Source organism: Corvus kubaryi, unplaced genomic scaffold, assembly GCF_017639235.1.
Source record: "Corvus kubaryi isolate FWS band 111438036 unplaced genomic scaffold, C.kubaryi_AGA036_p1.0 37334, whole genome shotgun sequence".
In the NCBI taxonomy this organism is placed as follows: Eukaryota; Metazoa; Chordata; class Aves; order Passeriformes; family Corvidae; genus Corvus; species Corvus kubaryi.
In genome coordinates, this window is record NW_024581108.1 from 23480196 (window position 1) to 23500560 (window position 20365).

Genomic DNA, 20365 nt, shown 5'->3' on the forward strand with positions numbered 1-20365 from the left:
GCAAAAGGAAGGGAGGAAGGGAAGATGGGGAGCTATCGAGCAGCTTTTTCTGCTGTATAATTTTATATATCTATGTATTTTTGCCAGCAGTTTAATTTTGTATCTAGCTTAAGAAAACCTGAAATGGAAATTTTTCACATGCCACGTTGAACTCCTCGCAGTGCGCAGAACAAGGAAAAGACATCTGCCAGAACAAAAAAAAAAAAAAAAAATTAAAAAAAAAAATTTGGCCACTACAACCAAATATGTACTTAAGAGGGACTGAAATGAGAGCCAAGAGGAAAAGTGTCAGGTACATCAAAATAAAAGAGTTGTGAAAACGGGACTGCAAGTGTAGATCTACAATAAAAAAATAGTACCTAAACTTTGCTTAGACTGCCTCATCTGTAACTTGATATTAATCTGCTATTGACAGAATCTCCACGGAGTATTAGTTCATCTTCTGTTTATTTCTTAAATAGTCACACATATTTTTATTATCAACATCGTTTTTCCCTGTGTGAAATAGAATAATCCTGAATAGGGAAAATGGGCCCATTCTTTGAGGTATTAGTTCTTTTAAAGTATTCTTCACTCCGTTGGATGTACAGATTCCTAGCTGAATTTTTGGTTGATCACAGGAAAATTTTGCATTTGTCCTTTAGAGGAAAGAGAAGCGGGCGAGGTTGAAAAAGGAGGAGGAGGAGGTTGGGGCTCCTGCCCAGTTTGTTGGTGTGGTGAAGGTTTTCCTTTGTTTTTGCTGGCTGATGAAGTCTTGAATGGCTGAGGCTGCGGAGACACCTTAGGAAGAGGCACAGACTGAAATACAGGAGCACTCTGATGGTCTCCACAAACAGCCTGGTTATCCGTGTGGTGTTAGAAAGGCCAGCTCTGGAGAGCAGTTTGTGAGGCTTGTGCTCATTGTCAGGGGTTTATTTGGCTCTTTGATAGAGAGCAGCTTTGAAAAATTCCTTATTCCCGTCTGCTCCAGAAAATCTAGAGATCCTCCTTGGGTGTGACCTTGTAGCACGCTGCGCCTTGGCCAGAGGAGAGGCGCCAGCTCGCCAGCTACTGCTTGGGATAAAGGATGAGGATGGGCACTGCCGCCAATAGCCTGGGAATATGCAGCTCCCCGCCTAGGGTCCCATAAGGATGAGTTTGTCACAATAAATAAATAACAAGGGGATGGTGGGGGATAGAGATTAATTGGGTGGCTGTTCGACCGCCAATGGAGTCTCACCATATGGTGGACATAATCCTGCTTTGCTGATGTTGGTTTACTCACCAGGGTAAAACTGCACAAAAGCAGAACCTGGAGTCTTTGACCAAAGCTACCAGATCTGCTCATCACACAGGCTCATCTCCAGTTGCCTTTGTACATGAAGTCAGGCATGGCAAAACCAGCTATTAAATCTCCCTAAATACTGTTGTTGTTTTTGTTAAACTGAGATAGAAAATACTTTGGAAAGAAATTATTTCTTGTTTTTCAAAACACCTAATGAGAAAAAGAAAGGCATGTGAAGCAAAAGCTGAGAGTGACTGGAAATATCCCCTTCTAGGTGGCTTTGGACCCACTCTACCAAGTAATTTTCTACATAATATAGCTCAAGACTTCCTAAGTGGGCACTGCCACTGCCATTGTAATGGCTGCCTTGGTGGGAGGGAGACTTTGTTATCCACAGCTCGAGAGCCTGGCCCCGTGCTTTTTACTCCTTTTAGTAACTGTGCCTCTCAAGGTAAATCATTTAACCTCTATGTGCCTCCTTCATCCCTGCATAAAGTGGGCATAGTTATGTTCACCTTTCCCACAGAGGTGTTGTAAAGCTTAGTTTAATGTTAATAAGCTGTTTTAATTTTCAGGATAAAAGGATGTTCTATAAATATACATTAGAAGTAATAATAGTTTTAATGTATGCCATTATTTTATAACAGTGCTTTTCTAGTTCTAGAATTTTTTTAGTGGTTTGAAATTATTACAGGATCGGTTTTTGTTAATTAAAGATTGACATTCGGGCAAAATTTGTTGAATTGTTCTATAAATTCAGGTCCATGTGCACTGAGCATGCCCAGAGCCGTGCTCACCTGCACTTTGGGATCATCAGGACGGCCCTTTGGCTTTTGAAACAACTCTTTGATGCATGTGCTCAGAAGTTTGATGGCTTCTAAATAGAATGGTTCAAATATTTCAAAGCACTTGAGATTCGTATAGTGTGAAGCAATTTAAAATTATTGTACTGCAATTAATTTTAAATAACTGAGCACTGCATATGTCTAGAAACCCGTACAGATCCAAATGGAAGCTCTCTAAAAATTGAAACGATTCAATAAATTTAAATCACTCTGAAGAAATGGATGTAAGTACTGTAAATCATTTTGTGAGGGGGATAAGCAAATTTTCTACAAGTGAATCTGAGGGTAGAGACTCTAATTAGATTTTTTATTTTGGGGTTTATGATGATGAAATGTAGGTTAATATATATTTCCTAGGGATATGAGGGCAGCTCTTGTTGATCCATATGGTTTCTTGTAGCTCTTACATAGGCTGCTTTTTTTTCATTTCCCAAGATTACAGAAACTTAGCAATCCAACTTTGCACATATTTTTTTTCCATTACAAATATCTTTCCCTCCAAATCTGTATAAAAAGACATGAGAAAAATATTGGTCCACAGCTAGAAATGCCAAGTGTATTTTTAAATGCAGCTAAAAAAAAAAATTCCTGCAGAATTAAAACCCTGTGCAGCATGGAAGCCCACATTTTGTGGAGCTGGGCTGCTCAATCAATATGAATTTTTATATGCCTCAATCACTGATTCAGGTACAACCTGTATCTGCAGGTACCAAAGTGGATTATTGCCTGATAGCTGTTCGTTAGCTGAGAGCATGTTCTCTGTCCTTCCTTTACAGATGTATTAGAAAGATGCTATCTCGTTGTAGGGAGGCTGCTAAAAATATTGATGCGAGACCTATTGGAAAGTAATGTCATTTCCATTGGCTCCAGCTCAGCTCCAGGAAAATCCGCATGCCGCTTCCTCCTCCTGCCGCCACGCCGCGCGGGTGCGTGCGGCTCCCTGCGCCGTGTTCCCAGCTCTAGAGTTGCAGTTCCTCCCGAGCACCAGAGCCAGAAATGAGAAATTGGTGCTACTCTTCTGACACTTCCATTTCACTGTGTCCCCAACAGCCACAGGAAAAATGGGACAGGGTGGTCCCTCCTCGTGCGAGCGCCGGGCTCTGCTGTTGGCAGGAGAGCGCTTCCTCCGGAGACGTGGCCACCTCTTGGCAAAGGGCTCCTGAGGGTCTGGCCTCTGGTGTCAAGGTGTCCCAGGGGCTCAGAGTGGGACAGAGCCCTTGGTGGCCGAGGGAGCTGCTCCGCCAGGCTACTCCTGGTCATTGTGGTCTGGGGAGGGAAATTATTTCTGGATTTTCTCCATGGCTGGTGGACTCTTCCTGGCTGGAGGAGCCACGGAAAGGGAGAGGGGCCCCTCAGCAGGGTCTTCCTTAAGGCCTTACCTTACTTTTAGACAGTTGTCATTATCTTTGTCTAAAGGTCATGGCTAAATTGAATAAAAGGAAAGCTGTGTGTTCCTGTCGATGCACAATGGCAGTATTGACTTTCGTAATCCAGTTTGCTGAGGGGTGAGAGAATTAAATTAGATATCTAAGCACAGAAATTGAGAGCCTTTGAAAACAAAGATAAGGAGACAGCCTGTATTTTCCTTTTCCTGGGAGCTCTGGGCTCAAGATTTTGCAGGTGTGTCATCTGATCCATGGCTTGCATCGATCAAAACTGTGCCAATGCATATTTAATTAGCAAGGGGACCCTGGATGCATTATGGCCATCATCCCTATATTGAATGGACTGTCAGACTTTCTGAATGCCTCCCCACCCCCCCGCTTCGTTGTTTGGGGAGCTTCTGCATTTTGTCTGAGCAGCTAAAAGTTTCTTTGTTTTTAGCTGGTGATGCATACAGCACCACTGAGGAGAATACAAACAAGTAAAGTCCTAAAGTGTTTATTTTGTCTAGGAAAAAGGGCTGAACCAATTTGAATCCTTTGGGTAACGGATTTTTGTATCTCTTGGAATTAAAAAAACACAGTCGAACGATGTTTACTTTAAGAATATTTTATTATAACAAATAAAATCTGTGCTGTGGGATTTCTTAAGGAAGCCTTTGATGACAATTTGAATTAAGTCAAAATTAACGTTTGCTACTGCAAAGGAATAAATAGAAAATGTTCCAGAAATGAATCAGTAAGCAGGAATCAAAGGCTGTAAACTGTTTTAAAAACAAACATTTAGAAGTGAATCAAATAGTTGTTTGTAATATCAAGGAACAAATATGGGAATACACAGATTCCCCACATTCTAGGCTATCACACGATAGCAGTAAATCATTTATGGGCTTGTGAGAACAAAGAAAGTTGATTTAAAATGAAACCATTTTGATAGAGCTTTAGGGTCTCGCAGCCTCTCGGTGAAGTTTCGTGTTCTTATTTCCAGCGAAGCGGGAAGTAATGGGAAATTTCTGCAGCCAAAAAAAGTTAGGCGGGGAGTTGTGGAGATCTTTGTTTGCGTCCACCTTGGTACAAAGCCGCCCCAGCAGACAGAGTGTTGCCTGATAAACAGATGTATTACACAAAGTCTGCTTACAATACCGAGCAACAGACTGTGGGCACATGTTTTGGGCTCATTCAAACTCATCAGCATAGTCTAGCTGGCTGTTTTGTTGCTAGTCTGCTTACGGGGTAGCTTAGGAGTGTCTTACTGGTGAAGTAACAAGGAGGGTTTTTTGCCACAAAAGTTTTGTGGCAGGGGCTGATGGGAAAATCATTTGCATACATCTTGTTACAAAGGCTGACTACTTCCTGGCTTAGACAAAGTGTTGCCTGATAAACAGACTTAACACACAAATGTCTGTCTGGAATAAACAACAGCAAGCTTTGATTTACATTTCTATTATCAAAGATAATCTCTTTCCCAGTGTACAGGAATTAAGAGTCCTCGCCTTATAAAAAAAACCAAAAAAAAACAACAACAACAAAAAAAACCAGGCTGGCACCACAGGGATTTTACCACTGCAGAACCTCGTTGGGGAGCCGTGGGGATGGGGTGTACGGTGCAGGGGGTATGGAATAAAACTGGGAATCTGGTGTGGGCATGTACGTGTGTGATGGTGAGGTGGATGATAATGAAGCACTTTGAACTCCCTATAAAAGTTGACTTGAAAGAGATGGCTGGAGTAAAATGGAGAGCCAGGCCTTCCTTTAAAGAAATCCTAGTAGCCACCAAAATCACCGTAAATAATAATTGTAGCATATATGGAGCGACCCCTATGTGTTTATATTATAATGTATAATGAAGGGAAAGTGAGTGTAAAGAAGCCCCAGTCCTGGTGCTGGTTTCTGTTTGTCAATCCCATAAGCTCACCACATAAGACTGTATATAAAAGAGCATGATTTAGATTTTTTTTTTTTTTAACATATATAAATCTTTGGTAGAATCCATGCCCAAAATTATAGATGAAAAATTTATTGCATGAACACAACCCAGCCATATAAATTTTTTATTACAAATAGGACTCTGAAACTTGAATAAAATATGTCAGTTTATTATACAATATTCCCCCCACCCCCAAAACATGATGTGAATGGAAAATTTAACTTGTGCACTTCTGTGGTGCTTCTGCGAGGTGCTGGGCTGGTGGTGAAGGAGAGGAACCTGCTGTATTTCACTGCAGAGCAGGCTCAGCATGGGCAGTGGCAGTGCTGCCTTGCTCATCTGGCATCGCCGGTCATTTTTTTCCTGCACTACGCGGGGATCACCTTTACTGTTTCCAGGATAGATGTGTCTCCACCTGTGGTAGCTCGCGGGCTGCTCAGAGGCTCAGGTTCTGCTGGGGAGCGGCTCTACAGAGATAAAAAATGATCCTGGCACCCATTCACTGGGTTTGCGCAGACCAGCAGACAGTAAATAGGGTCACTGCCACCCCAGCGAATCCCAGGCTGGATTCAGCCCACCCTGGAAAGCGTGATGTATTTCTGGGAGTGCTCCACAAAGTGTCCCATCTCCCCAGTCAGGTAGCCATGGAGAGGTTTAGCACTGGGAAGGGCCATGGCACTCGAAAGAGGCTTTTTTGGTGGAGAAGTGCAACAACACTTCACCGTCTGTGTCACGGTCTACAAAAAAGAACAACATTGTCAGTCTGTTGACATTGGTCCTGTCCACGGGCCAGACTTTCCTGGGAAGGTTTTATTCTTTCCAAACAATGGAGCGCTCCCTTCCAGTGCCGCCAGCCCTGCTTCCATGCAGCCGCCGTGCAGCCCAGCTGGAGCTGTGCTCCTGCTGCAGCTGAAAAGGAAAACTGCAGACTGAAAAGTCCAGAGCTTCCGTCCTGGAGCTGGAGGTCCCTGCCTGCGTATGGTTTGGGATCAGGCAGATCTGGGGCCCGGTCATGCTGGGGTAGCATATGCTTAAGGAACAGATCCAAGAGGAGCAGGGAATAGAAACTTGATAGAAAATGCTACTTTGAAAAACTAGCCTGTTTTGTTGTTTGGGTTTTTTTTTTTTCCTTTATCCCTTCATCATAACTGATTCTTGGAAGTAGAGAGTAAAATAGCTTCAACATGTTTTTTAGCTCCTGTTTACCATGGTTATGGTTGGCACCAGATCCCCTTGAGCTTTTCTTGCCCAGGTACCTTGGGCCCAGCGCACAGACTTGCTCAAACCCCGGCTAGCTCAGGGTTAAAAATTCCAACCACTAACTTTTCTCTAACTAAAAAAACCCCCAAATAAAACCCATTGTGATATTCAAGGTTAAGCTTCCTTAAACATAAAACTAGATTCCTTGGTGATTTTTTTTTTTTTTTAATCAGCAATCTTAATAGTGGTTCCTCACTATAATATTTCCAACTCCATCTGAAATCATTTAAATCCTCCCCTTAATAACATGCACTTTATTGTAATATACAGATTCTTTGGCTTCCTACCAGCCTTAGCTTAAGGCACCAATGAAACTCGTTGCCGCAGGGGGCCATGGATTCAAGAGGGGCTCGCATCTACTGTATATTTTGTTTTGTGTGTTTTCCAATGGCTCTAATTATTGCAGGTGGTAGAATTTAACTGGCAGTGTTGTTGCTAAAGAAAATAGGCATAAAGTGTATACTGTTTTGCAGAGTGGCTATCAAATATATAGAAAAGAGAAAATCAAATGAATTGTTAAACTGCTCTATAGTAAGTGATTTTATTGATTTAATGCAAATGCTTATGAAAACGATCTTCCATTTATATCTATTATGTATGGACAAAAATTAATTTATTCCTCCGGTCACCTGTTTGGCTAACTGACTCAGCAGGACAGACATTCCCCCTCCTGTTGTAGCCGAGCCCAGAAAACACTAAACGTTCAGAAAACTGGAATTTGAAAGTTTCCATGTGCAAAACAACAAAAAAGCCCCGACAGGAGTTAGTGCCAACTGCTGAAAAAGCAGAGAGCGAGCGGTGGAGGCTGAGCAAGACTCCCTCGTCCTAGGCAAGACTGTAAAACAGAACGGCTCCGATTTTGCCAATCCCTTAACCATGTGGCGGCACATTTATATGTGCCGGATCATCTGCGGCATCTGAATAAAATCAGGGAAGCAAAATTCTGCATATAAACATTTTGGCTAAGTGCCTTAACTCAGTCTTCTTATCTGGGGTTTCCACAAGATGCCACCTTGCATAACAATGCTGAGCACACGCTTGCCCAGTCCATGTTTTCAGTAGCCTCCCGTGATCCCCACCGCAGGATTGAGTGGCTTTAATTCTACCTCATCCTGCATTTTAGTGCCCTGTGCCTCTTCATGAAGAATACTGCTTTAAAGCTGTGTTGTCTTTTCCGTGGAAATTAATATTTAATTTTAGCAGAAGGGGCGGGTTGCAGGGAAGCAGAATTAGGAAAAACGCTGTCGCCGGAGCCAAGGTGATAAAAGGAGAAAGTTAAAGATTCAGTGTGCAAACAAATGTCCTACGGCCAGTGGAGCCCCTCTTGTGCCACTAGCCTTGGTGTTGGAAAAACAGCACTCAACGCAGACAAAAGTACTTTGTTTGTTTCTCCAAAGCCAGGAGCAGCTCAGGCTGTGTGTGCTGCCCACCGGCTGCAGGGCTGTGCTGGAGCCAAGGTGCCAGCGCCGAGCCCGGCTCCCGCGGCTGCCACCACGGCCTTCTCGCCGCCTGCCCAGGTTGTTTCAAATTTTAGAAAGGGAAACATGCTCCCAAGTCGCACATTTCAGCAGGAACTTCTCCAAATCTATAAATTTTTGTGGAATTCCGAGCCTACTTGAAACATAAAGCCCAAACTCTGATTGAGCCATGGCTGGCTGGAGGGAAAGACAAACCTAAAAAATAAGCAAAATCCTAATGCCCGCCCTGTAAAATGAAATCCGTTGAATGTTGACTTTGAATGTTAAGTAAATATTTTACATTCCTAATATTTTACCTTTGTGTCTACCTTTGTGGTATCGGAAACATGAAACTTCTTGCCAAAATCGAGTCTCCAGAATACAACAGCACTGTGCATGTTACCCCATAGTGTATCTGCTAGCACTGATTCCAGCTTCGGGGAGACAGAATTCAGAAGATTGGTATTTAAAACAAAATTGCAAAAGTGAGGATTTTTTTTTTTTTTTCCCTGAGGTTCATTGGCAAAATTATTAAAAATAATAAATACAAAAGAGAGAAAAAGGATTCTGGGGCACACTGGGTATATATCAGTTTTTAGGGGAATTTCATTGATTTTAAATAGAAGTATCACGACTGAAGCTTTCTTTGCTAAATATTTTGAGTGTTTATATTCTGATATTTATTAAATTTGGTTTTGTGAGTGCTTTTTTTTACTTGTAGTTTTTAATTTATACAAGATTGTCCTCTAAGCTTCTGAATGATACCTAAAGCAGACGGTCAGCAGGTAAAAAAAAAAATTTGAATATTTAAAATAGGCATTTTCTTTATAGTGCTCTGCGGTAATTAAAATCTTCATTTGCTTAAAAGCAAGGAACCTTTTTAAAGCAATAAATTAGCATTGCTTGACCCAAGGTCACTAGTAGTACTGCTTCTTCCAGCACTATTAATACCTCAAAGAAAAAGAAGGGGTGGTGTTATGACTCTGTTGCAATAGAAGTAAGATTTTCAATTTAATCACAGTTAAGTGTCGTGACCTTTTGATCTTGCATTGACTTCTCACTGAAATGTGGTCGAATTTCAGACAGCTAATTCCAAACTCTGCAAAGTCAAGGTGAAGTCAGAAAATAGGTTTGCCACGATGAGGGGTGGTTTTGAGGCAGTAGCAAGTGGTTTCATCACCTAAGTTTTGTTTCACAGCAAAAACTTTTTCTACGGGATCAATAAATTACAGAATAATTTCTGGGGAAAGGAAAAAAAAATTGTATTAATTGCAAAACCCAGTAATTTGGGGGATTTTTTTAAAAAATATTTTTTCCCACAGGTAAAGGGACCTTTTTTTCCTAGTTCATAGTGACAGAAATAATTAAGAAGGAAAACACTATTTGACTAAAGCTTCTACTAAGAATAATTTTTGGACCAAAGAGTGATCATCTTCACATAAAGTAGAGTTAATAACATGTAAAAAATGCAAAACACTCGTATTTACACATACCCATTTATAGGTCATTTTATTATTTTAGGCAAATAAATTGTGCTCATTGGAGAGCGTTAGCTGGGAGTTTGTAGGATTATTTACACAAGTTCTAAAGCAGGTCATCCACTATCTGGTCTCACTTATCCCACTGCAAATCACCACCAGCACATTTTAGGGATCTCGTAGTGCTGTAACCACTGCGAAAGTACGCCAGAAAATCAGCTCTTCCCTCAGTTTTGCAGATCTTGTTCCAGAAATGTGTAGCCAACAATCTCCACGACTATGTAGGGTTGCTTAGTTACCTTTCTATGCCTGCTTGGAGATATGTTTTGAGACTTTACTATGTGTTGGAGTAAGGCTCTGGTTTGTATACAACATAGAGGCTGCATTATAAAAAACATGTAGGAGAGTCGTTTAAATATGCCTTCTTTAAAAAGAAGGATTCTCAAAGCTTAATTTATGCCAACACACACCCCAAGCACTCTGTGCAGTGCCGTAAACAAGATTCCCTTTTTTTTTTTTTTTTTTTGTGTTTTTGGTTTTTTGGTTTTTTTTTTGTTTGCTAGCAAACATATTACCTAGGCACGGGACTTTTACATTATCATGTCCTAGTGCAACCAACACTCCTGTCCTCAGTTTGTACTCTCAGCCTTTTGAGGAAGTCTGGCGCCTCTGATCTATTTTCCACAGCAGACCCTGTAATTTTTGGCTGTATTTTATGTTTTTCAGATTCAAGTCAATCTGAAAGTCCCAGCCAGCCAAGTGAAGCTGATATTAAGGACCAGCCAGAAAATGGTAAGTTCTTACCTGCTGCTCCTGCTTTGGGATATTAAAACAGCCCATATTTATAAAGATTTTTTTTTTCCCCCATGTCTAATATAAAAAGATGATCCAGAATAATTGACATGGGAAGGCTACAAAGAGGTTGTGCACTCTCCTCATAGTTAAAATGCTACTGTTTCACTAATCTAAGGTAGCATTTGTTTCTCCAGTTCTGGAGAGAGACTTTTTTTTTTCCCCCTTTAAAAATAATTTTAATTAGGGAGATGCCATTAAAGAGCCTGCTGTATGCAACCCTTATCCTTATTCCTCCATAGCAAAGGCTTTCAGTCCCTGGGCCTTGAGTCATGACCTTCAGGAGAGTAGATACTGCAGGAAAACAGATCAGGGAGGCTCAGCTACAGCTCCTTGGTGCTTCTCTCCGTGTTCTGAAGAGGCAGTGGCTGGAGTGGAAGCAGCAGCAGGGCTGGGACTTTTGGGAGAACTCATATTCCTTGGACCAGGACAGATTCAAAGTAGAAGCAATGGCTTTTACTGAACCAATGGCTTGCTTTGTAAAGCAGCCTGGGAAAAAAAAAATCATTCAATAATAGTGGATTTCTGTAGGGACTGTACGTGAAAGGATGAATATGTGTGTAATGGAACAGCTTCTCTTCCTTTCTGTGTTTAGCTAAGGTAGACCTCAACAATTTTTGTTGGCCCATTGGCAACTGAGTTTTGTTTTACTACTTATATGTAGGGCTTAGAATGTCTCCCAAAGTGAAAGGGATGATTATTATTGACAGTTTTTCTTGACTTTTTGGTCCATAACCAGATTTTTTTTTGTAAGACCTAAATGTAGATTTGGTTATCCACTGTACTTGGGGTCTACTCTGCATACACAGAAAAGAATTTGTGCAAAGGGTTTATGCCTCTGAAACCCTGTCACCATTTCTGGGATGTGTAAATCCATGTAGAAATACAGTCTCTGTAAATAATGCACGTGTGATTTCCCTTTCACAGAGCTTTGCCTTAAACCCCTACAGCTGTGTGTGTGTTCAGTGAGCGTTTTGGGGGCTTCATTAGCAGCCAAACAAGCTGCAAGGGACAGTGAGGCTGAGGGGCTACCTTCACATCCGGACTGCTTTGGGGTTAGGGTTTAAACAGGGGATAATACTAAGGGAAGAAGAAGAGGTTTAGGTAAATAAAAACCTTTAAACTACCAGCATGAGATACAGGACATAGAACATAGAGCTCATTGGACTGGTGAGATTTTGGCTTTGGGGTCTCCTGTATTTTCCTCCCATTAGATATGAAAGGTTTCATATTTTGATAGATTTTGTGCTGTTCATCTCTAAACATACCGTCTTAAAACATTGCTGTTGTTTCTGAAAGACAGCGCCTAATTTCCCTTATCAATCCTGTTCACAGAAATTCTAATTTGTAGCCAAAGGATTGCAAGGTTAAGAGAAGAACTGACTAAACTGTGATTTTTGTTCTGCCAATTCTGCTATTTTTTTTTTTTTATGGGGAATATGTTGCCTCTGTTTATTAAATCATATTTTAATTTAGAATGTATTAGGCACCAAGCATGTTATTATTTTGTGTTTAGATACTATGCTTTCGCAGCTATTAAAGCACAGTTCTTCTTACCCTGCAGTTTCTTAGTCTTTAACAAAGCTTGCTACTCAACAACTGCCCCGAAAAGCAGCAATGTCAGTGTTTAATAATGTAGAATCTCTAAGAGCCTAGTGAAATGAAATATCTCTGATTTGGAGCCTGACTCTTCTTTGTAAAACAATCTTTTAGTGAATTCTTGGAACTTTGCTGGTGACCTGCAAAAGGTACTTTTTTTTTTTTTTTTTTAATTTTTTAAAATAAACAGGAAAAGGATTTTTCTTTTTTTTTCTTTTTTCTCACTTTTACTAAAGGGTATTTTTCCCCACCACAGCGGCAGCCTCCTCACTGGTTCTGCACCTTTTGCAGTGCGTGTGTGGGAGATTTTCTAACCCAGAGTGTTGGCCCTGAAGCGCTCGTTCCCCCCGAGCAGGCGCTGAGCTCATTCCCAGCACACACAGCCCCCAGCTCCGGGGTACCCGGCATAGATCAACACAGATCTGCAGCTCTTATCTCCTGAACGTGAGGATGAAAGCAAAACTGCAGGCTTTAGAAAATGAAAAACTGCAGGCACAGAAACGGACACAATAAATCATATTAACTGCGGTGTTCTACACTTGCTGTAGACCCACTTCCACCAGGCCTGATCCAAACCCCTCTGGAGTCAATGAGAGGCTCATAATTGATTTTACTGAGAGTGGGAATGAGCCCACACAGAGAGGAATTTTAAATATATATATATATATATAAATATATATATATATATATATATGTATGTATGTTTGGGTTTTTTTTAATCGAAGAAAAAATAGAATCATGAATAATCTCATTCCCACTGATGCCAACAGTGGAGTGACCAGATTGAGGGCAGGTTTGGAAGCATTTCTGCATGTGTTTCTGGAAGGCACAAAGAACTGTATCGATTCAGTGCTGCCTTTTCCATGCTTGCATTCCTTCATTTTAAAAAAATAAATCTTTAAAGGCCTTGTGAGGGTTATACAGCCTCTCTACTTGCCTGTTAATATCCTTTCTGTTCCACTCCATAAATTCTAGAGCTATTTATTATACACATATATTTTGCATACCTTGAGTAATGTAGGTTCAGAAGGGTCAACTATACGGCCCTGAAAAAGAAGGCCTCCTACTACAGGTTTTAATTTATCATTCTAAATTGTATGTGTTGTTTTGCAAGGCCTATATGTCTAACCTTCATTGAAGTGAAGTTCATGGGAAAAAAGGCTTCTCTCTTTTAGAGCCACTCCTGTTTTATAATAGTGGGATTTGCTGATGCATTTTCTGGAGCAGAATCGTCACAGACAGGGAAGATGGTGACATCTTCTGATCTCAGTGGTGGCTTCCACACCAGCTCTGGCCTTTCCCTCAGCCTTCATTAAGCCAGAATAGTTTTTAGGCAGTCATCCAGTCACCACTGCAAATATTTAACAGAAATATTCAGCATTTAATTATTTCTAAAGAGAGATGCAGCTTGATGGCCATGAAAAGCAAACATGCAGGCGAGACAGGGCTCATTGGTGCATGGATGGTCCAGGGTCCAGATGTTTTGTGCTGGAGCTGGGGGTAAAATTAACACAGGGTGTGCACAGTGCTGCTCTGTCACCATGGGAAACAGCTTTTTGGGGGGAGGCAGAAAATCCAGAATTCCTGTGTTTGTTATATGGGTGAGGAAATTTGCAGGAGGGATAATGAAAGAGGCCAGCAACTTCATCTGAAAGGCAGGAGCATGTTTCGATGCCCTGATATTTTGCTCAAACGAGGGATTTTTTCTGACCAGCTGGGTGGAACACCCATGTGGAAAATTCCCCACTTTTGTAGTTGCCTAATGGTATGTAAAAGCTTCATTTCAGTTGGCACCGCAAAGTGATTTTGCAATTCACCCAATCAAAATAAAAAAAAAAAAGGTTATTGATTTTAAAAGCTTGTTAAATGCACTGGTTTGGTGTTGTGTTTTATAAACAAACTAGTTTTCAGTGAAGTCAGGATGACAAAATGGGTAGTCTGATGTAGTGAAGTGACCACATGCCTGGGGATCAGGAACAACTGAATTCCCAGCTCAGCACTGCTGTGGACTCTCTCTCAGGCTTTTATTCTCAGTTTCAGTCGTGGAAACAGCTATCAGCTAGATTTTCTTTTTGTAAGTAGGATTATTTTAAACTTTTGTAGGAAAACCTTTTGGTCTTTTTGTCTGCAAAGTGGGGATATTTGTGATTCTGGCTTTCAGAAAATATTAAAAGTCGGACCCTACTCTGCTCCATCAGGAGTTTAACCCTGGAGAAAGGCAGGGAGGATGTAGCACAGAGTGGTTAATAACCGTGGCACAGAGCTGTGCTGCTGCTGTCAGTAAATGGATGTCAGGCAATGTTTGTGTTTGATGTGGTGGCACTGGTGAATTAATAAGTGCAGCGTAAAGGTGCACACAAGGTGTGCTGTGCAAAAGCAGGAGAATGCTGTGTCATTTCTGACAGGCTGCTCGTGCCTCTCGAGCGGGGCGGGGCTGTGATTTGGTGGCTGCTCAGAGTTGGTAGCACAGCACTTTAATTGTAGATGAGCGAATTCTTTTTAAAGAAGTTGGTAAATTCTCCCGTTTCAAGTGAGCAGGGCAGCATTCATTATTACAGCTGATTACAAACGTGTGCCAAATCCATTGCTCAAACAATTTCTGTGGAGGGAGAGGCATTTTTCTAAAAAATAAAAATGTGTAACGCCCAAACCAAATGCTTTTTAGCTTTAATGCCGTCTCACTGAGCTGCAAGTACCTTAACAGCACTGCAGGAAATGAAAGGCACATTGTTCATTGAAACATTAAAAAAAAAAAAAAAGAAAGAGAAGAGAAAAACAATGATGCACCGTAACTTGCAGAACTCGTTTTTCAGCCCTGAAGTAATTACACTGGACTTGTAAAGATCATCTGTGAATTCTTTGCTTAAGTAGGGTTGGACTTGAGTATTAAACCTGAAAAAAATGTTTAAGTATATGCTTACTTTTCCATGCCTAAAAACAGAAAGGAAGAAATTCTGGTCTTTGAGCTGTGGGGGAAAGAGAAGGCCACAGTGGGAACAAATGCAGAGAAGTTTCTGCTTCTTCTCTAGGCAAAGCTGGTCACGGAAGGCATGAAACAGCTTTGGCTGCAAGGGAGGAGGGGATTATATGTGGGAAGACCCCTCTGCCTTAACTAACAGGCTGCAGAGTCCAGTCCCTCTGTGAATGCTTTCCTTCTGGTCCCAAATTTGGCGTTCCATGCAGTGGGATAGCTTTGGCCAGTGGAAGTGGTGCCTGCCTGATCCCAGGCTTGGGCACTCTTCTCGGACTCAGAGTTCACCCTTCAAACTCTCCTCCCAAGCAGAGAACAAGTAACTGCTCTTTGTGGTTGTCCCCATCACTCAGGCACATTGCAGGTTAAATGGGAGCTGACAGACATCCAGGTCCTTCCACAGCCAAATTTTTAACAAGTGGAAATGTTCTGCCTTCCAAGGCCATCCCTTATGCTCAGGCCATGCCTGACCTCTCGTCTCCACTGCTTCAGGTGGAGTCCAGCTGCCTCACGGGCTTCCAGAGCAGTGACAGAGCTTGATGCCAACTCACCAAGGAGGTGCTGGAGGTGTCTGGAGGTTCCTTTGTCCTTGGATAAGCCCCTCAGCTCCCACCTGAGGAGTGCAAGGACACAAGCATTTCTCTGAACACACAATGCTGAAACTGGTGCTGTTAGAAAATACATGGTCTCAGATGACTAACATTCCTGAAACACCTCATTTTCAGGAGATAACTGAGCCTTGCAGAGAAAGTTTTCTATCAGTTACAGCTGCAAAGGCAGTAATACAGTAACGGCAGCTTTTATTAATGTTCTTGTTCATGGGATTATTTGCATCAGAATCTTATAAATGCAAGAAGACTCTCCTCTCTTGTTTACAGAGCCACGCTGAGGAGTTATCACAGCCTGAGGGACTAATCTAAAATTAACTTTCTTCACAAAAAGCTTTTAAAAAAAAAACCCTTAGCATTTCCAATAAGGAATCTCATCGCTGGCGCTGAAGTCAGAGCTCCTGGTGATGTCAGCTTGTTTGCACCTTTGTAACTTGCCAGGACCAAATTCTGAACAGATTTGCACCCTTATGGATCACGTTGTCTGATGACTGGGAACAGCAGTGGGGAAATTTGTCCAGGCTTGGAAGCTGTGGCCGAGTCAGGGAGTACTGGTGGGGTTGGTCTCTTCTGGCTTCCCTGGGACTGGGCAGGACAGGCTGTCGACTCTAACAGAACCCATCAGCCAAGAAAAGTCTGCTGAGGTCCAACCTGTGTTTCATCACCCCCGAGAGTGCCTGTAGGCAGCTCCGAGAGCCAGTGTTTCCCAAGGAAACAAAAGCAGATATGTCTGGTTATAAATTTAGCTTATGTGTGATATAGTCTTGCATTTCTCTCATCTTATTTCATTACATTACATTCCCAAAAAGAACTAGAAATACAGTATTTCAATCATAATAATTTAGAATTGAAACTTTGCAGCATCCAGGTGTGTTTCCCATCCAGATTTATGGCTGTCATGAAGAATCATCTGAATAATTAGGAAAGAAAACACCGTTTTTCCCTATATTACCGTATCCTCTTTTGAGTCCAGACTGCGAGGCACAGTTACACCATTCCCAGGATTTAGTGGGTCCTCTGGTAGGCTGAGGATTTAGCCTGCTTATCAGTGGCTGGCACTCTCTTGGGGGAATCCAGTGATGGCAAATGGCACTGACTGTCAGTCAGGCGAGAAACGGGAACGTCAGTGGGGTCAGTTGTGCAGCCACTGCTGGGGATGGCTGGAGACCCTTCTCATCAGTGACCTGCAGTGCTTGAGGCTTGGGGATTGACAGAGGGCTTCAGTTTTCGCTGCTGCTAACCATTAACCTTCACAAGCAAAGCATTCCCACAAAAATTCATCCACGGCAAGTATGACAGGAAATATTCAAAGCATGAAATGAATGCTTATAGCATGACAAAGCAGTGCTTGAAAGACATGAAACGTTCATTACGCTTGGAGTGGCTGAACGCTGCAAAGGAGAGGAGAAATAAAAATGTGGCTCGAGTATATATTTTTATTTCTCCGTGTGTGTACAGAAAAAAGGCAATGAACCTTTCCAATGGATAAGGTGCATAAATACAGCTGCGATTATTCTAAGTCGTTTCAAAAATATATTTTTATTCTGTGGCTCCATTCCATTCCTTCCCATGAATCTTTATCCACGAGATAACAGCAAGGGCCATCTAGAGGGCAGCTTGGAAATGGGATGGCCAGGAGCAGCCTCTTAGGGAACTCCTGAGCTTCCCTCTGCAGGGTCAAGGATTTTCTTTGTCCTGAGGGCACCTCAGTGCCAGGTCACTGCCCCCTCCTCTGTGGCAGCGCTGGGATGGGCAGGCAGCCATGGCACCCCCTGCTACCCATGTCCCATGTTCCAGGATCCTGGACAGGGCAGCTGGAGCTGTGAGCAACCTCCAGCTTTCCCTACAACTGTTTCTAATGTCTGTCTTCTTGAGAGAGTTGCTGTTTAATTAACAGCTGAGAGCTGGGTTGCGTCAGAGTAATTGCGGCCGCCGGAGCGGACCACAGGCTGAAGGATGCTTTGGAACACCACCCTGCCCACCACGAAGCTGGGCACTTAGGGAAAGGAGTTTATTTGTGGTATGGGCATCATTTAATTTCTGTTGAGTGGAGAGGGGAGTTTATTAGTGGAAAGAGGATGTGGTGCCAAGGCCTGACTTGCAAAACAAAACCCCAAACCTTTCTATTTGTCTTTCTATGTAAAAATTCCCTAATGCTCGGTAATGTAAGACAAAGGGAAAATTTTACTTGCAGGAGAATTGCCTTCCACAATAACTAAGAAAAAAACCACAAAACGCCCACACCAGAGCAGCATGATCCAAAATGTGAACTTTTTACGCCTCCCCAACCTTCTAGGTTAGGCTTCCAACCAAGTGATCTTTTATTATCAACATGATATACCCTTGACATAATTTGGCGCAGTAAAGCTTCCTCTGCTGAACTTGTGATTTCATTTACTAGATCTGATGAAAGTTCTGTGAACCACGGTAAAATGTGATAATTAGTAGTTTAATTCTTTTAGGGTGTGCGTATTAATTGAAAAGGCTTGAACTATAAATACAGGGCCTGTGGATAAAAGCCCCCTCTGAAATCAGTCACTTATCCGAAGTACTCATTACTCCACATCTATTTAGGTGGTGTCTCTTTGTGGCAGTGTGGCAGTGAGTGGGAACCCTCCACTCAGAGATCACAGCAGCGAAACCCAGGCTGGCTCACCGCTGCTCTCCTGCCATCGGAAGTGCTCCCTGGCCAGAATTTTGCCCTCTGTGGTCAAATCACTGGAAGTTAAAAATGTGTGCTGGGAGCTGTGCTGTGCAGGCGAGCTGGGGAGGTGCTGGCTCCCTTCCTGCAGAAGTCAGAGGGGAAGAAGGCTTGAGGTGGAGGCAGTGGCAGCAGTGTCTGTGTGCGTGGGTGTCTTTCTGTTTTCCAATGAGTCCACCCAAGGGCATCAGAGATTCCCTGTGACCCCAGCCCCAGCCAGTCTGGCACTTCTTAGCAAGCCATATGTTCCTCCTACTTACACACTTATCCTTCACTGTACCTGAACTACCAGCACCTAAACTTCTGTGGCTTCAGCCAGAGCTTGGTTCATCCGGGCAGGAATGTCCAAGTGTAGATAAGGGATTGCACTTTCCCGCTCACACTCGGGTGTTCTTTTTCTCTGACTTCCTGACCAGTGCAGGAGGTGTTCTGTTGACTCCATACCTTTCCAAATCTATCTACACATTATGAAAAGGTCTGTCGTTTTTTCACATCTTCCTCTGGTTTCTGCCTGTGTGAATCTTGTGGTTTTACAGGTACAAGGTGGTTTTCTTTCAAATGGATCCAAACCTTCGTACTCATACTTGGTTTGCACACTCAGAAAAAACCTGTTTGTCTGCCTGTATTGTAGATTCATGGGTTAATCAGGTGCTTTCCAAGTCGCCTTAATTTGTAAACCTGGAGTTGTGTACACCAGCAGGGAGGTGCATGTGAAGGGCAACACACAGCTCCTGAAAGCAGCATACTGGACTGTAGCTGTTGTCAGGGAGGGCACTTTAGTGAGAGCAGGCTCCCAGAAAAGGCCTCATCACTTCCATAGATAATTAGATACTATTTGTTAATGGCAGGTACTACTTTTTAATTGCAGAAGTTGCTAGCTAGGAACTGGAAAGAAACTTTAGGGGAACTCTCGTAGAGTTGTGAGAATAAAATCCCCTCTGAAGCCTGGCTCTGGTGTGACTGAAATGGAAAAGTACCAGATCCGTTTCTTGGAAAGTGAGAAGGAGACTTTTATTTGCAATGGTCCCCAAATATTTTCCCAGGAGCCAAGGAAGTGAGCATGGCAAAAGGGGCAGGAGGAAGGTGAGGCGAGTGAGCCACACTTGTTAACACACTCCTTTAACTCTGCTGTTGTTATCTGGCACAAGAAAGGGCGCCGCAAGTTGTTTACAGCAGTTTGTGTTGTTCGTTTCTGCTCCTTTTTTCAGGGCCCTATCTTCACTTGTACAACTTTTTTTCTGGGCTGTGATAGTGTCCAGATAGATTTTGGCGGTGGGGTGGTAGGAAGGTGCCAGTTGATTAAATGTGCTGCTTACTATGTGCATTTCATGTCTGCTGTCTTAACATTTTTTTGTTAACCACTGTTGCAACTGAAGAAAATGCTGAAGTTTGACAGTTGGGAGTGACTGCTGAGAATGTGCTGTAAACTATATCATCCCTCTGCCTTCTCCCTTTCTCCCCCTCCTGCTGGAACCAAATGATTTATAAAATGCCTTCACATTCTTGAGTGAGCTCACACTATCACCTCCAGGCACTGCACTGAGGAGTCTTAGGAGTGGATGGGAAGCACAGATCTGATAGCTGGTATTTTTCTCTGAAAGAAAAAAAAAAAAAAAGGGCTGATTAAATTTAAAGGAGAAAAGTTTCCTGCTGTGCCCCAGAGTAAATCTGTAGTCACTGAAGCACTTTCTAGTAAACAAGAGATGTGCGTGTGGGGTGGGGTTTTATTATTACCCACTGCCATTGTTTTCCATTTTCATAAGATTCAATTAATGCAATCATTTTAGAGTGTCTCTAATCATTACCTCCCGCCCTCCCTCACTTGCACTTGAAGCAAGGGGATCTGCTGCAAGCCACACTCTGGGATGAGGAGCTGGCACCTCGCTCCCATCCCTGGTGAGGGGAGGCACAAGGAAGTGATAGGGCTGCTCCAGAGTATCCGAATAATTCTCTTCTCTCTATCTGGCCTGTGCAGGACATATGGCCAGCACCCTAACCCTGTCTGTGGTGTGCCCTCCCAT

At 42.6% G+C, this 20365-nt stretch overlaps 1 protein-coding gene across 13 annotated transcripts in view; it reads left to right on the top strand.

The window, feature by feature from the left end:
• Positions 1-20365, top strand: part of NFIA (nuclear factor I A) — a 344509-nt gene that overhangs the window by 225899 nt on the left and 98245 nt on the right. For 12 of the 13 annotated variants that reach the window (XM_042030839.1, XM_042030845.1, XM_042030837.1 and 9 more), the window contains exon 3: positions 10340-10405. The exons of the other annotated variant lie outside the window; for it this stretch is intronic. In XM_042030839.1, coding sequence (XP_041886773.1) covers positions 10340-10405 — 66 coding nt within the window. The remainder of the gene's footprint in view (positions 1-10339; positions 10406-20365) is intronic. 13 annotated transcript variants of the gene reach the window in all.